Source organism: Dryobates pubescens, chromosome 14 (assembly GCF_014839835.1).
Source record: "Dryobates pubescens isolate bDryPub1 chromosome 14, bDryPub1.pri, whole genome shotgun sequence".
Classification (NCBI taxonomy): Eukaryota; Metazoa; Chordata; class Aves; order Piciformes; family Picidae; genus Dryobates; species Dryobates pubescens.
Window position 1 is genome coordinate 21,094,040 of NC_071625.1, and position 13,311 is coordinate 21,107,350.

A 13,311-nucleotide genomic window follows, 5' to 3' on the forward strand; every position below is an offset into this window, starting at 1 on the left:
AACTGAAATTTATGGAAGCCAATGTATTAGAAGACAGTAAAAATGTTGTTTTGGTTTTTTTTTTCTTATTTCTATGTAAATGTTTTTCTTTAGGATTTTTTTTCTTCTCTACAATTGTACAGTGAATAATAATAATAAATATATAATTTGGAATAAACCTTTCCATCTATTAGATGTGTCTAATGGATTACCATGGGTCTGGACAGTATAACTTGTGAGCATAAATGTTCATGTCAACAAGATAGAGTGGTAACACAAACTGGTTTGTAGCTTCTGCTTTTCCCTGCATGTCTTTGTTAACCTGTAGTTCCTATTGCCTAAGCTAAAAGGCAGCCCAAATGACAAGGCAGTATCAGGAGATTGTTTCATGATGTACTGTAGGAGATCTAACAGCTAACCACTGCTGTCAGGGAACACAGGCTTGCTCCCTGCAGCTCTTATTCCCAGACACGTACTCCTACCCACTCCCATGCAAGCTGGTGATGCTCGTGTGGCCTTACAGTGAGCTGATTCATTATGCCTGTGCCATACAGTTGTAAGCATTGGCTGCTCCTAGCTTCAAGATTAATCATATTACTTTAAAAAATAATTTTATAAATATTTCTGTATTTTATGGAGGAATAGAATTTTTCACTTAAAAGGTACACTCAGTAGTAGTAACAGATACCATGCCAAAAAAAATCAGCTGGGAGGGTTGTTCCACCACTTCCCAGCACGCTAGCAGGATGAGCTAAGTGTTTATGAGCCAAAGTGATACTGGAAAGGCATGAAAATGCAAACTGGCAGACTTGGAATCAGCATTCTAGAAGTCAGGGAGCACAGGGCAAGCAGGCATTAAGATTGTGGTATTCTTACAAGGCCAGCTGGCTGGTGAGAAAGGCACCTCCTTTGACACCTGGCAGTAGACTCTTAATTATCAAGCCCTGCCAAGATTTTGTAATGTGGCTTCAGGTACTTTAGTCATCCAACCAAAGCAAAAGACCATCAATATCTTGCAGTTCTTCCCTTTGGCATGAGTTACATATATTATGTCATGCTGTTCAGGGCAATAGGATTGAGAATACAATTGTTTAAGTGTCCTTCCTACAAGAAGTGAAAGCAAAAAGCTTTTTCTTTCTTGCATTACCACAAACTTTGTAACACTTCTAAGTTAACAACCAATTAGTCACCATTATAAAAAGTCATGACTCTCAAAAGCACTGGGATACAAGTTTGGATAAGACTAGCTATGTTTCAGCCAAACAGACACTCCAAAACCTCTTGTGTGATCTGGCCTTATTTCTTTCTGAGAACAGCAGATGCCTTAATGGAACATGCAGCCAGGGATGGGAGGAGCAAGACTGGTAATTGCTTGCACTCAAATAAAATTAATTTGGTACAGCTCATATCACACTAGTAAGCAGTAAAAGTTAACAGGCAACCTTATAATCCCCTGAGTCTGAACATATTAAATATTGCAGTTTTTCCATATTTTTTAGTTACTTGCTATTGTCTCTATAATGCACAAAAAAAAGAACAGAAGCAAATAGACTGTGCATTGTGAAGGAGTTTCTTTTTAGAGTTGTTCCTTATAATGAGAGGTACTAATTCCCATTTTCTAGAGTGTCTTCTACAATAATTACATCTATTCTGAACATCATCAGTTTTTCAACAGAAAACAATACTAATTTTGTGTACTTCCCTTAAACATGACAACAGCTCTGGAAAGGCATCAAAACATCATTCTGGGCTGCTCTTTTCTCATGCTATTATGTTCAATGCTTAAGACAATGAAGCCTCTATGATTTTAATTGCGGATGTTGTTAAAGCCAAGATTGGTGGCTCAGGTAAAATGATTCTTGGAATCAAGGTGAAATGTGTGGAGCACTTTTTCTAGAATCTCTGCCAAGTTAAACATTTCTGGGATATGGCCTCTCCAGTTTCATAGAACTATCTTGGGAACACCCATAAGCAAGTTGTTCCCCCGTCAAAAGACTTCATCCCACAAGATATGTGCAGGTTTACCCATCTGAAGATAAGTGTGTAGGAAGAAGAAGAAAATCTTAATTGAACTTCCATTCTGGAGCAGCTTTCCATCCCTTACCAAAGCCAAATCTTATAAAGATATCAAGAAAGGAAAATCCCAAGGTAGTACAGGTGGCACTGAATTCTACCATCAGTTTGTTACTTTTAGTGATTTCTACTGATCTTTTGGTTGGTTTGATTTGGTTTGGTTTTGTTATTCTTTCAGTTAAAGATTTTTTTCTTCTTTATTTACTCCAAACTCTGACTGCTCCAACCTAAAGACTAGGGCTGATTCATGTGGAGAATTGGTCACCAGCTTAAAAGGATGTTTCCTTTTGTAGCTATCTTCTTTCTTCTAGCTATATCTGTTCCTTTTCAAACCACTTACTATTACTGCTGCTCACCTTTGAATTGTCTCCACTTAGGCAATTGCTCAACTAGAGAGTTTTCAACAAAGTTGCTTCCTTCACCATAGAGTTCATGATACTCCTTTATTAAACCTTTCTCTGAAAGAAAGAATAATTTTTTTTCTCAATACTTTCCCTCTCTCTTTGAGTATGCCTCCTAGGATACACTGACTAGAAATATGAGAACTCTTTAAATCAGGTACAGAAGACTATAAAAATGTTGTAATTTTCTGCTCTGTGATCTGGTACTGTTTTTTTGCACGTGACCTCCACACATTTGCTCTGTCTTCCTGTGCCACAGTATCTAGAACATTCACATCATCTGTAGGAAAAGGCTGGATGAAGATGATCTACACAAAAGTCCATCTCTCAGTGCCTGATTTCTGGAAAAGGCCTGGTTCATCATACTTCACCACCCTGTCATTCTGGCATGGTACAAGAGCAGCTTGGAAGAGCAAAGGACAGCTGATTCCCCTAGGGGAAAGAATTTCTGTCCTTTGAATATTTCAGTAACAGAGAGTTGTCTAGTGGCTGGAGTCCCTTGTAAAAATATTTGCAGGCACACACACATTCACAAACATACATGCTGGTACGTTGCTTTTCTTATAGTGTTCCAGCATAGCAAGGCATATGTAATGTATGTGCTGTATATGCACTTTCAATTGTGGTGCTGAAAAAACTCCTCACATGCCAGAGTATTAGCAGAGGAAGACCACAGGAGAGGCATACTAATTAACCTGTGTTTTTATGGGTCATTGCCAGATGTTACGTGCAACCAAGAAGGTTTAACTTACTTTAATGAGCAGCATGAAGGTGAAGATATCAAATGTGCTGAGCGCATTTTTCTTGCCTAAGTGAACACATGCCAAGTGAACCATGTTTTATTTCAAATAAATGCTCTAGAGCCATTGCTTGATACATTAAGTGAATGCAAACAAGGAGTGCAAGCTCTTCCTGTTGTGGAAAAAGTGCATTGTCCATTTTAGCCATATGTCTGTGAAGAAATGACCAGATTTTATGTTCTCTTGTCACAGATCTCATAAGCAGTTCAATGATAACCAAGATTTTATGTTTTCTCTCTTTCTTCTAATTTTTTTTTTCTTTTTGGATTTGTATTCCTATTTGTCTTCCTAAAGGATGAGGCAGGGAATAACGTTTCTTTTTTACAGCAAAAAGATATTGTGCTGTTGTGGAAGGATCTTCACACAAAGCCATGGACCACTTTAATGCAATGGCTCCTTGAAAAACTGATCTGATTTATTTGAAGGATGGATCTATTATATGGCCATATTAAGCAATCTATCTTAATAGTGAAGGAATAAGAGAATATATAGCCTAAGCACCTTCGTTTATAGGAGGCTGAAGGACACACCTTTCTTGGAATATCAATCAACAGCTGTTCTCAAACATGCTGTCTCAGGGATACCATGGGACATTTGCTTGAGAGTGGATCTACCTTAGGGATAGACAATCTTGTGAAAACCTGAGTTTACAGGAAGGTTTGGGTTTTCTTCTTACTATCATAAGCACCTGGCTTAGTGTTTATAAAACAGCAAAAGAATGAGAAATAACAGAATTCTCAAGGGGAATAGGTGGGAAGGTTGAACAAAGTCTAGACGATGCAGATGTACTAAAATTAGTACCGTGCTTTACAGGGAAATAAAAGGTATGAGCTGGGGTTTTTAGCAGATTAAAAGATGAGATTATTTCTTCCTAGCTCACTACCTGCTTTGTATCAACTATCCCTACCATGCATAATTTTTTTTCTCTCTCTCCTGATTGTGCCCCTGTACTCAGCACTGGTTAGGCCACACCTTGAGCAATGTGTCCAGTTCTGGGCCCCTCAATCTAAGAAGGACATTGAGACTCTTGAATATGTCCAGAGAAGGTCAACGAGGCTGGGGAGAGGCCTCAAGCAAAAGCCCTATGAGGAGAGGCTGAGGGAGCTGGGATTGTTTAGCCTCAAGAAGGGGAGGTTCAGGGGAGACCTTATTGCTGTTTACAACTACCTGAAGGGTGGTTGTAGACAGGAGGGGGTTGGTCTCTTCTCCCAGGCAACCAGCACCTGAACAAGAGGACACAGTCTCAAGCTGTGCCAGGGAATGTTTAGGCTGGAGGTGAGGAGAAAGTTCTTCACAGAGAGAGAGTTGTTAGCCGTTGGAATGTGCTGCCCCGGGAGGTGGTGGAGTCCCCATCCCTGGAGGTGTTCAAGAGGGGACTGGATGTGGCACTTGGTGCCATGGTCTAGTAGTCATGAGGTCAGTGGTGACAGGTTGGACTTGATGATCTTTGAGGTCTCTTCCAACCTTGTTGATTCTATGATTCTATGATTCTATGACATATGGATGAAAGATTAGTAGAGCTCCCTTGGTTCTTTCCTGCTATCATCTTATGCAGGCAGGAGCCCAGGAGAAAGCTTCCATCTCAGAGTGGAGTACTACATGCCTGCATTCTAGAAGAACCTATTAGAAGTGCATTTTGCCTTAGTTGACCTCATCTGGTGCTGCCATCTAGACAGATTAAGGTGTTTATCCACAATGTGTTTTCACTGTAGCTAAGGATTGTTTGCTAAAAGCTGACTAAGTCTACTCAGGGTAGGAATTCTTCATGATCTTCAATTGTAACAGTTGTTATTTAGAAACAATATGCTGGGGATAGGTTCCTTCATTTTTTATGATGGCATCAAACCCAGAATTTTCATGATTGCTTTGCCTTTCTTTCTTATTCCACCTACCATCCCTCTTTGCCCTGTCTTATTTTCTATAAAGAACTCTTTTTTCCTCAGGAAGGGACGTACCCCACAGCTTGGATAATATTAGTCTTTGTAATAGCCTCTTTATGTCAAGTTGCCTCACAACCTCAACATCAGCCTCTGGCAGAAAACAGGAAGTGTATATAACATGTTTATTCTTTCACAAGAAAACTGGCAGTACAGAGATGAAATGAAGCCAGGACTCCCGGGTGATACATATCTTGGTACTTGCGAAAAATGGCCCAATCTTCATCTTTAAATACCAACTCACTGGAGGGTGCTAAAACAGACACAATGGTAAGCAGCTGCAGCTAGAATGCTAAGAAATGCCGAACTAAATGCCAAGATACTATTATGGTTATAGGAGAACCTGAAAATTCAGAGCCAAAAGTCTTACCTTTGATACTAATGTACTTGATACATTAGTAAGTGATGTTTCATGAAAACCTTATATTGGAAGAAATGAGTGGAATGGATCTTTAAATAATCATCAAGTTGTCTTAGAACATTAGATGGAAGAATATCTAGCAAAGGGAGGTGAGAGAAGTGTCCATATTCTGGACTCAGGTTGATAATGTGAGTTATCACAAATGGTCTAAGCTACAATTTTAGGAGGAGAGTCACATCTTCCATTGCCAGTTATCCAGCTCTTTAACTGGGGCACAGTTCAATCAGTTTACTGTGAAGTACTGCTTCAGACTGATAATGACACTTTCCTTTTCTCTTTGTTTTAGGAGCGGTTGGTGCTGTCTGTCTTACCACGGTTTGTAGTCCTGGAAATGATAAATGATATGACCAATGTAGAAGATGAACATTTGCAACACCAGTTTCATAAGATCTACATTCATCGTTATGAGAACGTTAGGTGCGTGGAGGAGCTTTTCTTTAAGGTTTAAGGTCTCAGCTGCTAAGTGTCTTGTTTGAGAGTTTCCCTTCCGTTTCTTCATTCATTCATACATTAGAAAATGAATGTGGTGTTATTTAATCCCTGATCAGAGAAGCACTTTAGTGCCTTCTTTCTACTCATCAGGATGCCTGAATGCCTTTGCCATTGTAAGACTCATTTGAACCGAACAGTGGGTCTTGACCAGCTGCAGTTTTGTTTCTTTTACATTTTGATTAAGTGGTTAGCTCGTGCAGAAAGGGGAGCCCTACCTGCATGGGGACACTTATTCTGCTACAAACTTCTCCACATGCTGAGGAATGAGCTAGAGACTTGTAAGATGTTCTCAAAGATGCAGACATGCTGTGTGGCTCCTCTGTTTTGTAGCCATTTTAATTCAGTCATATTTATTATAGTTTTCTTCATTCAATTTTCCTTTTTTATTCCCCTCTCAAAAGTTTCTCCCTCTTGAAATTACATAGTGGAAAGGTGATAGTTATCCTATGAGCTGCTACTCAGTGTAATAATTACTAATTGTATATTTGCAGCAGAACTATCAGCTTCTACTCCATGATGGTACAGAATCTTTGATTTTATTGTGATTCCTGACTATTGGAATATTTAGCCAGGCCAATAACATTTCCCATAAGTTTGTCCCAACCAAACTGTGTCCATTACTGAAGAAAGTGTAAAAAGAAGCATCTTTGGATGGTCTGATAGGAAAACATGTACTTTGCCTTTTGATGAAACTCAAATATAACACTGTCTGGACAACATAACATAGAATCATAGAATCATAGAATCAATAAGGTTGGAAAAGACCTCAAAGATCATCAAGTCCCAACCTGTCACCCAAGACCTCATGACTACTAAACCATGGCACCAAGTGCCACATCCAATCCCATCTTGAACACCTCTAGGGGTGGTAACTCCACCACCTCCCTGGGCAGCACATTCCAATGATTAATGACTCTCTCAGTGAAGAACTTTCTCCTCACCTTGAACCTAAACTTCCCCTGGCACAGTTTGAGACTATGTCTGTGAAAGAGTAAATGTATTATATGTTTCTTCTGTGGCCTTGCAGCAACTCAGATATATTATTTTACTAGATCTGCTGGAAAATACCAAAGACTCTTCCAAAAGGTTTGAATTGCACTAAATTAAAATGCCTTGCTTTACTATTTTCTATTTTCTAAGTAAGTGTTGATGAAGAAGAATCAATATAGTGAGACCAGAGCCCTTCTGTTGAAACGGAAAAGAGTTTTAGTGAGGGGTGAATTCAAACCATAATTCATTCTTGAAAGAGATTTAAAATGAAGATTCTATCTGCTTCAGAATACAGAAGCTGGTTGGTTCCTTTGCATGCTCCCAGTGACTAGATCTTTCCAAAACTGGATTTCACCATATTTTTTCCTAACAGCTGAGCACTGAACACCAGCTACACTGTAAGAATTTCCAAAATGAGTATCCAGTTAGAATTATTTTGTTGTTTTCATAATGAAAAATGTAGAAATTAGTTGTTTGAAAAGCTTATTTTTATCAATTTAGGCTATTATTGATATTCATTCCTCTTTGGGTAGTTTGACATTTTACCTTTTAATTTTGTTTTATTCTCAGTGGTAAAAACCATACCTAGTTTATGACCCTCTTTATTAATCCTTACCCAAAGTCTTAGCAGGCTGTACATTTCAAATTAGCTGAATTATAAGTAGTCATGTTTTATTGTCCACCTGATCATTGCTATATTTATTATTGGCTACATTAGTGAATCTCAGACGCTCTCAAATTGCAATCTTGTTCAACACAACTGAAGTATTTTCACCAGCTCAGATTGTAACACAAATTAGTTGATGTTGAAGTGGAAGCAAGGTTTATTTGAGTTAATCACAGTCTAGGTCAGCATGATACCCCTTCTTTAACATTACTACTTTTAAAGGTAAATAGATGTTAAGTACTGACCTGTTGCATACTTTGGTCTGGGTGATAACTTGCACACCACAAACTTTGCATATGCACATTCTTATGTCTTCACATGTGCTCAGTTTGTACAGAGTGAATAACCAAAGCTGTAGGGCTATAAAATTCACTGGCTGATGAAATATAGGTTAGAGCTCTGTTTGCAACTAGTTTGTTGACTAAGATCCTAGCATAACTTCAGGAACACAATTTGATGCAGCCAAATTCAAAGGGTGATCATACTGGGTTCCCTTTGAAGTCAATGGAAAAAACAAGGAATCATCCAAATAAAGATTCATACCTTAAATGATGGGTCCTGTACGTCTAAAACAGAGGGAATTTTGTCAAGTCTCTAAAATTTGATGCAGTAAAGATGGCCTGACCCTGCTATGTATAAGACTGTCATGAATCTGTTATCTTAGAATTTGAGTCTTGGGTGGCACATAAATAATTAAAGCCTGAAAATCCCACTAAAAATTGAAATCACTGAAGTAAAACTCACTGTAAAAAAACCCAAAACAGCTATATATGAACCCACCCTCAACAGTGTCAGATGCTAACAGATGGCAGGGTGCCAAGGCTATCTGTTTATATAGCCTTCCATATTATGGGTGCACTTTTCTCCCTGAAAAATGGGAATAACTGTTCATATTAAGGCTTCATTATTTCTTCCTGAATAATTTGAAACCTCCAAACTGCATAACACACATTTTGGGCCAAAGTCTTTCACATACTTTTTAATATTCTTTAGTCACTTTGATATTTATATGAAGTACTGCAGAATCTCTAAAAGCCTACAGCAAAGGTAGGATGGCTTTAAAATGACCCTTCCTTATCAAAGGAAATAGACTGCAATATTAATATATTTTCTTTTTTTTTAGTATTCTTTTTGCAGATGTTAAAGGATTCACCAACCTGTCCACAACTCTGTCAGCCCAAGAGTTGGTCCGAATGCTGAATGAACTCTTTGCCAGATTTGATCGACTAGCACATGTGAGTTCATTTGCAAACAGAACTCATCTCTTTCTTTGGGACCTTTGGGAAGTACCCTCTAATGACTTTGAATGATATGAATCTATATTTTCCTCAATGGGATTTATTGTAGTGCAGGACTCCACAGGACCATGTGCAGAGTCCTGTAGTTTGGGAGGAAAACCCCCAAGCACCAGTACAGGTTAGGGGCTGACCTATTGGAAAGGAGCAGCTTGGAGAAGGACCTGGTGGAGAAGGTAACCATGAGCCAGCAACATGTTCTTGTAGCCAGGAAGGCAAATGATATCTGGAGGTGCATTCAGAAGAGTGTGATCAGCATGTCAAGGGTGGTTCTCCTTCCCCTTCTACTCTGCCAGCTGAGGCTACGTGTGGAATATTGTTCTCAGTTCTCCAGCTTAAAAGAGACAGGGAACTACTGAACAAAGATGATTGGAGGACTGAAGCATCTCTCCTATGCAGGAGGATGAGAGACCTGGAGGTTTTTAGCCTGGAGAAGGGAAGACTGAGAGGTTGTCTTATCAATGAATTTCAATATCTAACGGGTGGGTGTCAAGAGGGTGAGCCCAGAAAATTTTTAAAGCGCTGACAGGACAAGAGGCAACAGGCACAAACTAGAACATGGGAAGTTCCACCAAAATCCAGAGAGATTTTGGATCTCTTTCTCTGGAAAGAAAACATTCCTGAATATGTTCCTGTGCAACCTGATCAAGGTGAACCTAGGTTAGCAAGGGAGTAATGATTCCCAGAGCTCACTTCCAACCCTTACCATTCTGTGATTCTGTGACTGAGGTTAGGAGGCACTTTTTTGTTAAAGTTATGTGTTCTGATGTCAAGCAGAAGCTTGGATAGTGATCAGAACCTCATGCTTCTGTAGTGCTAGACCAAGAATGATATGAAAGCAGATCACCTAGCTCAGTTTCTAAGGAAGTCTTATTGTTCTAGTCCTTGCTAGGAAATGAATCTTCTTTAAAGGACCACAGCTTTATTTTTACTTTTCTTCTAAGTACTGATGAAGGTTAAAAGACCTATTCAATTAAAAGTCATTGCAATGGTGACTTATTAGTAGGTTTTACAATCTTCAGGTTGGATTCTATTTAGCTCAGTAATGAAATAACTTAAATACAGTAGAGAAATGCACTACATTAGGAAAAATAGTTGCTACTTAATTAGAACTTAACTGGAGCTGATTAGAAAAAAATAAAGAGAAGCACAAAAATACAGGCAGTAAACATGCTCAATTATAATGAACTTGACCTTTTTTAATGTTTCTTTGGTCAAATTTCATTTTAGGTTCAATATCTGATCTGACTAATAAGGCTGCTAGTATAGGAAATGGAGCACATTTAATGGAGGTTAACTTAAAATGTATTCAATGACACATAAGCATCTATTGTGGGAAAATAGGAATCACATTCTGAAAACTATTTGCCATACTCTCTGCTATTTACAATAAATCTTCTCCCAGGCAACCAGCACCAGAACAAGAGGACACAGTCTCAAGCTGCACCAGGGGAGGTTTAGGCTGGAGGTTAGGAAGAAATTCTACACAGAGAGAGTGTTTGCCCATTGGAATGTGCTGCCCAGGGAGGTGGTGGAGTCACCATCATTGGAGGTGTTTAGGAGGAGACTTGTTAGGGTGCTTGGTTGCATGGTTTAGTTGATTAGGTGGTGCTGGATGATAGGTTGAACGCGATGATCTCGAAGGTCTCTTCCAACCTGGTCTATTCTATTCTATTCTATTCTATTCTATTCTATTCTATTCTATTCTATTCTATTCTATTCTATTCTAAATGAAGACCCTAGTGACTTGTTCTGATGTACATAGCTATATTCCTTACTGATTTTTATACATTTCTGGTTTAGGGGTAAGTGACATTTGTGCATGCATTGCAAAGGCATCAGTGATGCGCTTTGTGTCATCTCTTAGCTTTCAAATTAAAGTCAAGAAAAGAAAGACTTCTATAATTATTCAAAGCTCTTTTGAGTCAGCTATTTTTATCTTAAACAGCAATGTGGTGTGGGGTTTTTTTTGTGTACAGAGTGATGCCAGAACCCATTGCCGGGGCACTGGCAGTTTTTGTTTTGCAAACAATAAAAAAGCTCATCAGCTCTTATCTGCATGTTAAACAAAACAAGGTGAAAGAAGTTACCTCATTCCTGTGTTTTAGAAAACTTATAGGAGCAATATCTCCTTCTATATGGCTTGACAAAAATAGCTGCTCTAACTGAAGACACATATTTTAAACCAAATTAAATGTATCTATGTCACGGGAGTATTTTAGGAAGGATATGTACACAATATGATTTATTGCCTCGCTTTACATTTCAGCTGTGCCTAGCATTCTTGGTAGAACAGATTCTTCTTTCATAGTCATTAACCATATTTTCTAATCATTCCGTGAACTATATTTAACCAATGGATATTTTGTGTTGAATGACTAGATCCAATAAATGAGGGAAGAACAAGGAACACACTTACATCTAACTGTGCAGTCACTTAACCTTAAAATTATTTACCTGCATGGTTTTAATATTTTACAGGAACTGGAAATTTTGCTTCTTTAACTATTTCCCCCTTCTCTGTGGCTTGTCTTACATCTACTTAAACCTTCTGGAAATCATTCTTTTGCCGTCCCAAAGTCATAAATCTTCATGGAGAACAATGAATGTGCTCATATAGGAGTAGGTATCCCAAAAATGTAGGAGAGTTATTTTAAAGAAACAGTAATAAATATACTGTTTTTTCCCTAACACAGCCGTGAATTTCTTAGCCAGAAATTTGCAGAGTTTGGCATGAAAGAACTCTGTGTGCAAAACTTCATCATTGGGACAGTCATGTCTCGAGTGAATGTCCCTGTCACTAAATTCAAGACTCCTCCATGCATTTTCTTTCATAGCCCACAAATTTGCTTTTGTTTTCCACACATTACTGACTTGAATAATACAGCTATCTAGATCAGTCCTCTGAAAGGCAGAATACACAAGGGAGAATCACTGCAGAAACTGAACATATTTAACCACAAAGATTAGGCTGATCTTATCATGACTAATTAAAATTTATTTAAAAGAAAGTAATTTTGAGTATGTTCCTTGTTTGTGATTTCTGAGACCTGGTTGTCCTGGTACCTGCCTGCTGTCCTGACAATAGGGGTGCCCTACAGCCCCAGGGAGGAACAGAAGCTCTACCTGGATTTTTGTGTTTCTGTCCAAGACAAGGAGATGAATTCTCCCTCTGTTTTTTTTAGAAAACCAAGACTCCTCACTCAGTGTTCTGCAGTCTTATGGAGAAGCAGTTGCCTAAAATATAGGACATAAATCTTATATTGAACTTGACTTTTCTCTTCAGAAAATTTTAGAAGTGGACACTGACTGGTCCATGACCCAAATTTTAAGGACTCATGATTTACATGGACCTGCCGACCTACCAAACAGATGTCATACAAAGCTTTCACATTTGGAAACAGTATATCATTTGGAAAAATTCTTCATCTTCATCTGAATGTCCCAGGAGATGGAGAAATCCTTGTGCATTTTGGGAGTCTGTTACATTTCCACAACCCTCTTGCTGTTGTTTCAATATGGGTTATATTTCTCATTTGATTTTTTTCTGACTTTGAATTGCATACATTAGTTCATGCTGTGACCTATTTTTCCTAGACAAAGTAACCATGTTGAGGCCAATTGTTTCCTGTAGGATGACATTTGTGTGCTTCAATCTAGCCCCTTTTCAGATTTCTTTTTGATAAAACAAACAGACCAAGCTCATTGCAAGACTTTTATTTGTTTGTTTATTTTCTTTCTCTAAGATTTATTCTAACAAATAATTTTGGGGACTAGTTGTCTGGACTGCTTCCAATTTTTCAGAGAGGCAAAGGTATAAGCAGTGTTCCTGGACTAACCTTCACTAGTATGGTGGAAACAGACCTTCATTATTCCTCCCATTATCTCCTTCCTCATTCTGTCCAAAGACCACATTTCTGACCATCCAGTGATGACACTATAGTACTGAAACATATTATTTTGCCATTTTATAGTCTTGCAGTATTGTTAGACCACCATGTCTGTAAAGGAATTGATCATTTGCTAGTCTTATTCTTTCTGCAGGTGTTATTAACAACCATTTCATGTATGCCTGTAAATTCTCGACAGGCCTTTTAGAAAGCAGTCTTTTTAAGACCTTCCTAGAAGGTTATTTCACTAGTGAGAATTAACACATTAGCATCTAGATTTCAAATCTTAATCAGCGTAGCTGGAGTTATCATAGCACTTTAAAACCAACACTGTTACTCAAACTCTTGGGTTCTGCTAAGAATTTT

The 13,311-nt window shown here is 38.4% G+C and overlaps 1 protein-coding gene across 2 annotated transcripts in view; it reads left to right on the forward strand.

The window, feature by feature from the left end:
* Positions 1 to 13,311, forward strand: part of ADCY8 (adenylate cyclase 8) — a 110,813-nt gene that overhangs the window by 36,004 nt on the left and 61,498 nt on the right. For both annotated transcript variants that reach the window (XM_054167521.1, XM_054167522.1), the window contains exons 3-4: positions 5,898 to 6,028; positions 8,884 to 8,995. In XM_054167521.1, coding sequence (XP_054023496.1) covers positions 5,898 to 6,028; positions 8,884 to 8,995 — 243 coding nt within the window. The remainder of the gene's footprint in view (positions 1 to 5,897; positions 6,029 to 8,883; positions 8,996 to 13,311) is intronic.